The following is a 10,037-nucleotide window of genomic DNA, read 5'->3' on the forward strand; positions in this document are numbered from 1 at the left end:
TGAAAGGGCGATCAGAATCCAAGAGGCAAATGACCTTTAGTGATATTCGAAGGGGTAAGAGACCCTATCCTGGACAAGGTTAGCCCTAGGAATCTAAGAAGAGGAATAATTTAGGAAACCCGGTTTTAGGGAAGGTACCCTACCAAGGTAATACTTGTCAAAGGTGTGGTGGACAGCATGGGTCAGGATTTTGTAATAGTCCGCCAAAATATTTTGGTTGTGGACAGATGGGGCACTTTAAGAGAAATTGTCCACAAGAGAGGTGTTGACACCTAAATTTTTGGGGTTAATTTTTGCTAAATAAAAAATAAATAAAAATCATAATCACATGGCATATAGTTTAGGCAAAATTTATTTTTTGTTATATTTCGTTAAGATTTTTCACATATATAGGTAATATACACTCGGAGATGCACTTTTGCACAAAGGGGGAATTTTCTTGATGGAATATGCGAAAAATATTTTATCGATATATTTACGGGTATCGTGCTCAAGCAAAATTAGAAAAGAAATATACCCCTAACATACAATTTTTGGGCTTATAAAAAGGGTCACGTACAGTAAATTACGGGGGAGGCCACACATATCGATGCACACGGCCGTACATAGGGGGAAGATTTAGAAATTTTTGAGAGAAAATACGTGAGGAAGTTTTTAGGGTTTTTGAAGTTTGAAGCTGAAATTAAAAAAAAAAAAAATCAGTGGGGTGAACCCACATCCGAAAAGCAGGAGAGAGAGAGACAAGGCTGACGTGAGAGAGAGGAAAAATAGCAAAAAAGAAAAAGAAAAAGGGGGCACTAATGTTCATCTTCCTCCCGGGGCCGCCTCTGCTCGCACTAGAGCCGCGTGCCAGCACCGTCGACTGCGCCGGCTCCGCCTCCGCCAGTTACCTCCGCGTCTTCGCCGCTGCCGCTCCACCACCGCTATTGCCGCCTGACGCCAGAAGCCACGACGACTCGAGCAACGCCCTTGCTCAGCTTGCGATCTGCCCCGGTGGAGTGTCTCGACGTCTTCGCCTTGCCGCGACACCACCGCTGTCCCGATCTACCCATTCGAGAGCCCAGACGACGGTAGATCTAAGCCGATCGTTGCTCCACTGCCGAGCGAGCCCTGCACCGGCCCGCGCCTCCTCTGCTGTTCGTGCCGCTTCTCCCCCGGTCAGCACCGACACCCAGCAGCACTACCGAAGTTCGACACCGCCCACAGCAGCTGCCGGACCTCCTCGGCCTCCGTCCCTGCACCCGCTCGGAGCCCGATCTGCCGCACTGGACTGCCAATCTCGCCCCCGACTTGTCTTCAACCCGCGACCCAGCAAATCCCGAGACGGCCCGCCGCGCCCCCGCTACTGCTGCACCCCCGATCACCCGAGTACCAGCAGCGCCCCGTCGCTCGAGTACTCCTTCGTGCCAATCCGCGACGCCCGCACCCGGATCCAACGTTAGCCCCGTGCCGGCCCGTGTCTTCATCCTCGCCAGAGCCCTCATCGGAACCCTAGCCGGCGATTTTTCCCCCCGACGGTAGCGGTCCCGAGATCCAAGCGCCGACCTCCGAGCTTCGCCCGTGACGCCTCGCCTCCGCCGAATCCATCGCTTGCGACGCCGCACCCAGCTCCGTGCCGATCCCCGGCTCGGTGCCGTGCCGCCGACGTGCCGCCCCGCCTCCCTCACCGGAACCCTAGCCGACGAGTTCCCCCTCGCCGGACCCGAACCAAATGACCTAGATTTCTTTTTTTTCTTTTCTAATAAAAAAGAAAAAAATTAAATTAGGTATTTGTGCTTTACTTTATTAGGCAAGTTTAGGTTTTTCTTTATTTTCTTTATTATTATCTCTTTATACGGTGTTTTCTTTGATTGAAATACCTATCTATGCATAATTGAAAATACCAATATATCATCTGATTCGCAACCGCGCTAAGATTTTTTATTTCATCTATAAGGCTTTAGATGAAATAATTAATCAAGTGGGAATAAAATTGATATTTTGATCTTTAAGGCTTAAGATCAATTTATCGATTTTACTAGCGAAATATTATCCCTTGATCTGAACGATGTGTGATATTTTTTATGATCTTGAATGAGTTGTCTCATCTTAATTGCCTCGTTTATCTTGAGATATGTTTGGGTTAGAAAATTGCATGTTTTAGGGTTTATATGATTAGAATAGGAACTTTATTTCAAATTTAAAAAAAAAATGAAAATTCAAATAAATCAATTTAGGTTGCTAGATTTTAATTTGGATTGCATGTTTAATTATTTGGCAATTATTAATTTCGAAAATTAATAAAAAAACAACAAAAAAATCATCATGCATATGTCATGTAGAATTAGGGCATATTTTGTACGTCATTGCATATTAGGGTTAAATTGCACTTAGTTTAATTTTAGATAATATTTTTTTTCTTAATTTATTATAAGTTTAGGTATTGTTTTAGATATATTGTGTTTTAGGATTATTTAGGTTAAGATAATGTTTTAGTTTAAATTAGGATTTGGCTCAACCTAATTCCTAATATAAATTAAATAGAATCTTAATCTAGTTAGGTAATTTTCACATTTCACCAAATTTCGAATTTCATGAAAAATACAAAAAATGTCATAGGTTAAATTAGTTTTATTATTTAGGATAAAATGCATTCTTTTAGGAAAAAGAAAAATGTCATATGCACATCATTAGGGTTAGATTCACTGAGATGTATGTCATTTAGTATTTTTGCTAGGCCCATTTAATTAGAAATTACATGTCATTAGAATTAGGTCATTTAGTTAATATCGCATTGCATATTGCATGATTTTCATTAATTAAATGAAAACAAAATAAAAGATTGCGTGTTAATTAGAAATCATATCTAGGGTTGTTGATGTGGATTTTAATTTAACATTGCAGATGCTTTCGTTGCTTTGAGGTGAGTTTTTGCAATTTATTTATTGTTTATCGAGTGTTAAATTGGTGGTTTGTGCACGCGCATGATAACTTCACATGTTAGGAAATAGATTTAAAATCAATTCAAACTGGTTGCCAAACATTTTTGAAAATAAAAGAGTGGTACCGAAAGGGTGTTAGAAAAGTCTAGTGTAACCAAGTCCCTGAACTCATAATCTCTGGTTCGTAGGAGTAAAGTAAATCTCCCATTACTTTACTTGGGTTTCTAATCGACCCACCAAAAAATAGATTAGTGGCGACTCCTGATTAAAAAATCAATTGCATGCTAAGAACTTGAACCTAAGTAGCGAATTGGTATGGGCTTGGGAGAGCCCGGTTTAAGTAGGCTTAACAATCCATTAGCCAAATTTTAGGTGGTTCACACCCCGAAAAAATTGGTCGTGACAAGAGGTCTGGCGAGTGTCAACTCGGTGCGACAAGTACATCAACGTACTGCTGGACCAAATCTACCAAGGAATCCACAGAGGCCACTAGCACAAAGAAGGGTGTATGCGGTCACCCAAGAGGAAGCGGAAGCTTCGAAAAATGTTATCTCAGGTACGATTTCTATAAATGGCAAAAAGGCATATGCGTTGTTTGATACGGGCGCTACGCATTCTTTTGTGTCTGAAAGATATAGACAGTTGAGTAAAATAGAAACTACCTCTCTTAAGATGCCTCTTCGTGTTTCCACACCCCTAAGGAATGTCGTATTGTCTACGTTGATATGTGAAAGATGTAAGATAACTATAGGGGGACGGGATATGGAAATAGGCTTAGTTGTAATGGCTATGAATGACTTTGATGTTATCATAGGAATGGACTAGCTCCATAAGTATCAGGCTAAGGTGGATTGCCATAGAAAAGTAATTCAATTTGTTTTACCTAACCAATCTAGTTGTGAATTTTTCGAAGGGTAGACAAACCCATTCGTGGCACTTATTTCAGTAATAGAAGCCCGTGCATTACTTGACAAAGGATGTCAAGGATACTTGGCAATGGTAAAGAACTATACTAAGGAAGAATCTAAGCTCGATGAAGTTCGAGTGGTCAGGGAATTTCAGGATGTATTTCCTGAGGAACTGCCTGGGTTACCACCGGAGTGAGAGATTGAATTTGAGATCGAACTAATGCCTGGAACAGGACCGATATCGAAAGCTCCGTATAGGATGGCCTTGATGGAATTGAAAAGTTGAAAGTGCAACTACAAGAGTTGCTTGATAAAGGATTTATTAGGCCAAGTGCTTCTCCTTGGGGTGCACCAGTTTTGTTTGTGAAAAAGAGAGGCTGCGTCGCATTGGGGTATCATTCTTGACTGAGCCGAAGTTAGGAGGACTTGGCTTAGTATGCGAGGCTGCAACTAAGTCATCCCACCCTTTTAACTCCACTTTGCTAAGCCTGTCTAGAGTAGAAATCGAGCCTCACGTCTCATGTGTATGTCTATGTGATTGCCATTGATCTTTCTTGGTGAAGTAAGTCTTCTATCTTTATATCATGCAATTTATTTTTTCATACTCTTGGGCCGTCCATGACAATTTAGGTCAATCATTAATTTAATTCATTTGTCGATTAGAAATGAAGTGAGGAAATTGACATGCAATGAATCATTTTAAAAAAAAACTTTGGAGAATTTGTCTTCGATTCATGTCTATGAAATTTGATTTTGTTAGGGTGTCAAATTCCCTTCTTGTACAAACTTTTCATAAAAAAAAAAATGAAAAAATTGATTAGGTCATTGTCATGGATTGGTTCTCTATTTACATATCGTGCTTACATATTTTCATTTATTTCAATTAGGTGATAACAGATCCTCCACGTTCACCCATCATTACACGGTCGAGAGCAAAAATGGCCGACCAAAGCAAGATGCGCGATCGCATGTCCTCCGTGGAAGATCAACTCAAACAGTTAGCCGCTTCCATGCAGCTTATAACCGCTCAACTTCAATCCCTCCAAGTGAACCCGAGTCCTCCACCTGCTCTCCCCGAGATAGTAGTCCCGAGGCAGGCAAATAAGGCCCAAATGAGTGATGACGAAATGCCCGAGCTGGGAGATGACATGGTCCTTGTTGGAAAGGCCAAGCTAGACAGTGTTCCCAAGGCAGATCAAGATGAGTGCGTTGCAAAGCTGGAGGAGAAAGTGAGACAGCTGCAGGAGTCACAAAGCTCACTCCCATTCGACCTCTCGGTCTATGAGAAGGTCAAAATGCCGAGCAAGTTTAAAATGCCAGAATTTGAGAGGTATGACGGGACATCTTGTCCGAAATCTCATTTGCAGATGTACCACGTGCGCATGGCCCAACACGTAAAAAATGAGCCCCTCATGATCCAATCGTTTCATGCGAGTTTGACAGGGCCCGCACTAAACTGGTACGTGATGAAGAACATAAACCTCCTCGAAACCTGGAATGAGGTAGCAGACGCATTCCTCAAACAGTACAAGTTCAACATGGACATCGCGCCTTCCCGAGAAGACTTGGAGAGGATGGAAAAGAAAAGGAGTGAGTCATTTAAAGAGTATGCTGTGAGATGGAGAAACCTCGCAGCTCAAATCACTCCTAAACCTACTAACAAGGAGCTGATGAAGTTATTTGTCAAGACTCTCCCAATTGAATTCCGCAACCGAATGGCTAGCACATATGTTGAGAACTTCAACCAACTTATCCCGGTGGGTGAACAGATCGAGATGGGGATAAGAGAAGGGTGGTTTACTGAGCCATCTTACAAGAGATTTTCTACCAAGAAGGAGAAGGATCCTGAAGTTGAGATTAATATGGCCTACTCTCAATCGAATCGTGATACATCCAATCGCGCTCCGGTAATTAAGATTTCTACTGAGCAACAAGGCGGAGGACATCAGTTCTCGGGTCGACGACGTAATGTTAGGAGACAGTTTACATCTCTTCCTGGACCTCTATCCAAAGTTTTGCTTATTCTCCAAAAGAAGGGATTAATCTCTACTGAGCCGAAGCGACCAAATCCCGAGCATTATCCTGCATATAATCCCTTCGAAAAGTGTGACTATCACATGGGAGAGAGCATTACTTTCTTGACCTGATAAGAAAGCATCTGAAAAAGGCACATCAGGTTGCAGTCGGTTCAACTCTTACTCAACAAGTTTCAAAAGAGTTAATGTCGGTCACATCTCAATACTACTTGAAATATCCATCCTGAAGAGCCAAACAAAGTGTGTTCCATTTCCGTGCTTGACGGAATTTTCATTCTTGCCCATTAAATGAGGGGCAAGTTAAAAGAGGATCATCCATCTTTGGTGAAAGAGGATGGACTAATTCAATGAATGATGTGGAATGGATTAAGCATGCTAAATGAGACGTGTCAGGATGATGAAAGGCAAGCCTTATCCTATACACAATCCCCTACTTATACACTTATGAGATGAGTGTAAAAGGTTTCATATCTGCAAGGTAAAGAGTTTTCTCGCAAAAGGTACGATGATCAAAATGATGAGGGGCAATTCATTTCTCTATCCTAAACACTACAAGAGATCCATTGCTTAACCACTTTGACCCCATACACTTGTGGAAATTCTTTCAAATTATCCCTGTCAAGAACCACCCCCACATTGGGGCAAATTGGAGGGTAAGATAGCACCATAAGGAAAAAAAAATGGGTTGAAATTTTCTTGCTCTCACTTGCATCAATCTTCAAGTCATGCTATTACGTTGAATTCACGTGGTAATTTAAGTGCCTTAGGATGACGAAGAGCATTTCTTTCTCTATCCTACACACTTATATCCTTTGCATAGCCCACTTGAGCCTGCAATTTCGTTTCTTTAAACCCAGTTGATGATCATCCCCCACACTGGGGCAAGGCAAAAGGCAGATGAAGACCCTTGAAAGTTCGAGTGTCATTGTTTGACGCATGCAAAGAAATCAAAATAGAACTAAGGGGCATGAAAAAGTAGTGTGCCTAGTAAAAGCAAGGCCAATGCCCATAAAAAAAAGTGAAGAAAAAATGCATAAACACTAGGGGCATGAAAAAGCAGTGTGCCTGGTAAAAGCAAGGCTGATGCACATAGATGAAAAAAGAGTCAAGATAAGGTGACTGTCAATTGCAAGAATTGAATCTCAATGGAGCAATACTCAAAGAACTCAAAAGTTGAGTTTTTACAATCAATGGGGCATTTCATGAAGACAATCCCCGATGATGAAAAAGAAAATTGGTGGCAATGCCAAGATGATCACCAACTCTCGCCATTCACACACATTTTGAGCTTAATGATCCGTTCATTTCTCAACCCATAAACCCAGCCTACGTTACGTCCTTTACAAAGTCTCTTCAGATTATGGCACTTGAATTAACGTATGGATTCACATGTTATAAGCATCGCTTGAAGAAGTGTGAGAAAGACTATTTTTTTCTCATTTTGCAGGGTTCTTGACTTGTAAACCTGAAGATGATTACATAATCATTTTTTAAATAGCCTCGACTCAAAAGAGTCCCATTTACCAAGCCAATAGTACGGTCCCTGTTAAAGACCCCTCAGATTGGTAAGGGCGTACCATTTGCGAGAATACTCGGACCCTTGTTGGTATGATGACGGTGAGATTGAGTGTTTCTCATAAAATAAACATTCTGAATGAGAGGGAGTGAAAGTCATTTCTAAATGAAAGTCTCTCATTTAGCATTTTTAAGAAATCCATGTCATTATCTTGAACGACAATTATCTCGTGTGGAAATTTGGGTGATGCAAATATGGTAAAGTCATTATGCATGAACCCCGATTGAGTTGATGAAAACCTCACTAAATTTTGAAATGTGCATTCTAGAGTAGCTCAATTTGTCTATCTCTTTGATGAATGCATATCGGTTTTTGCTCTAAATCATGTCTGACAGGTAATTCAAGTTCCTTTCAGAATGTTTCATGATATTAGGAGATGAGAAACCTCCACCATGAGGTGAACGACCTCTACAGAATATCTAAATTCCAAAAGACATATCCCCAAGAATCAGAGATATCACCAGGTAAGTATATCTCTACCATACTCTAAAATACTTGTCATTGTGCAGGTATTCTTTCTCAAGTGCATCGACACTTGACTTGGTCAAGCTGTCCAGTTATATCGACCTAGCGTGCTTTCGTAGCCCAGAGTCATTTTCATCGACTCGGCGTGCTTCCGTAGCCCGATGTTTCTTTCTTGACCTGGCGTGCTTTCGTAGCCCAGAGTCCCTTGCACCGACACTCGATCGAGTTGTCTCCAAAGATTTTTCTCGAGATTCAGTCTGATTAAGGCGACCAAAGAATGGTTCGGGTCCTAGCCAAGCAAAATCTCCGTTTAGGCGACCGTAGAATGGTACGGGTCCTAGACAACATTTATTGCTCTAACAGACGACTGTAGAATGGTACGGGTCCTGGAAAAATAATTTTCTTCGTCGAGGTGACCGTAGAATGGTACGAGTCCTTGACAACACCTATTTCTTATTCAGGCGATCGGAGAATGGTACGGGTCCTGGAAAATGAATCCCTGTTTAGGCGACCGTAGAATGGTACGGGTCCTAGACAAAACCTTTCTGCCGTACTAGGCGACCGTAGAATGGTACGGGTCCTGGGAAAGCAGTTCCTTACAAAACGTTTCTGCCGTACTGGGCAACCATAGAATGGTACGGGTCCTGAGAAATTAGCTCATTTCTGCCATACTGGGCGACCGTAGAATGATACGGGTCCTAAGAAAGCAACATCTTCACAAAGTTATGTAACTATTATAGGCGACCGTAGAATGGTACGGGTCATGGACAGATAACACCCACTACCTCGAATTACTCTATCCTCCTCAAGGTAAGTTACTTCAGGTAGGTTCATCTATCACTTGCATTAGCATTTCCATGCATCATACAAATTGCATTAAAAATGGAATTCATGTTCCAACAAAAATCATTCATTGCATGAGCATGACCAAAATTTAGGTCTCAATTTGTCTTTGAAGGCAACCTCTCGCGAGCTCACCTTCAAAGAGGGGGCTGTTGACACCTAAATTTTTGGGGTTAATTTTTGCTAAATAAAAAAAAATAAAAAAATCATAATCACATGGCATATAGTTCAGGAAAATTTTATTTTTTGTTATATTTCGTTAAGATTTTTCACATTTATAGGTAATATACACTGGGAGATGCACTTTTGCACAAAGGGGGAATTTTCTTGATGGAATATGTGAAAAATATTTTATCGATATATTTAGGGGTATCGTGCTCAAGCAAAATTAGAAATGAAATATACCCATAACATACAATTTTTGGGCTTATAAAAAGGGTCACGTACGGTAAATTAGGGGGGAGGCCACACATATCGATACACACGGCCGTACATAGGGGGAAGATTTCGAAATTTTTGAGAGAAAATACGTGAGGAAGTTTTAGGGTTTTTGAAGTTTGAAGCTGAAATTCAAAAAAAATTCAGTGGGGTGAACCCACATCCGAAAAGCAGGAGAGAGAGAGACAAGGCTGACGTGAGAGAGAGGAAAAAGAGCAAAAAGAAAAAGAAAAAGGGGGCGCTACTGTTCATCTTCCTCCCGGGGCCGCCCCTACTCGCGCCGGAGCCGCGTGCCAGCGCCGTCGACCGCGCCGGCTTCGCCTCCGCCTCCGCCAGTTACCTCCATCTCTTCGCCGCTGTCGCTCCACCACCGCTATTGCCGCCTGATGCTAGAAGCCACGACGACCCGAGCAACACCCTTGCTCTGCTCGCGATCTGCCCAGTGGAGTGTCTGACGTCTCCGCCTCGCCGCGACACCACCGCTGTCCCGATCTGCCCATTTGAGAGCCCCAACGATGGCAGATCTAAGCCAATCGTCGCTCCACTACTGAGCGAGCCCCGCACCGGCCCGCGCCTCCTCTACTGTTCATGCCGCATCTCCCCCGGTCAGCACCGACGCCCAAGAAGACTATCAAGTTTGACACCGCCCACAGCGGCTGCCGGACCTCCTCGGCCTCCGTCCCCGCACCCGCCGAGCCCATCCGCGCACCGGACCGCCGATCTCGCCCCGACTTGTCTCCGCAACCTGCGCCAGCCAAATCCCGAGACGGCTCGCCGCGCTCCGCGCTGCTGCGCCCCGATCACCCGAGTACCAGCAGCGCCCCCGTCGCTCGTGTACTCCTTCGTGCCA

At 43.0% G+C, this 10,037-nt stretch overlaps 2 protein-coding genes across 2 annotated transcripts; both read left to right on the top strand.

Moving 5' to 3' along the window:
• The first annotated feature begins 800 nt into the window (after nt 1-800).
• On the top strand, nt 801-1,442 carry LOC120290117 (wiskott-Aldrich syndrome protein homolog 1-like). Its single transcript, XM_039305798.1, has one exon. It carries the CDS (start codon nt 801-803, stop codon nt 1,440-1,442), a length of 642 nt encoding a protein of 213 aa, XP_039161732.1.
• A 3,325-nt stretch (nt 1,443-4,767) lies between these two features.
• LOC120290118 lies at nt 4,768-7,321 on the top strand. The gene is made up of 3 exons (XM_039305799.1): nt 4,768-5,419; nt 5,465-5,736; nt 7,313-7,321. Exons 1-3 carry the CDS (start codon nt 4,768-4,770, stop codon nt 7,319-7,321), a joined length of 933 nt encoding a protein of 310 aa, XP_039161733.1.
• Nucleotides 7,322-10,037: the final 2,716 nt, after the last annotated feature.

The sequence above is a fragment of the Eucalyptus grandis genome, unplaced genomic scaffold (assembly GCF_016545825.1).
Source record: "Eucalyptus grandis isolate ANBG69807.140 unplaced genomic scaffold, ASM1654582v1 tig00006899, whole genome shotgun sequence".
Taxonomy (NCBI): Eukaryota; Viridiplantae; Streptophyta; class Magnoliopsida; order Myrtales; family Myrtaceae; genus Eucalyptus; species Eucalyptus grandis.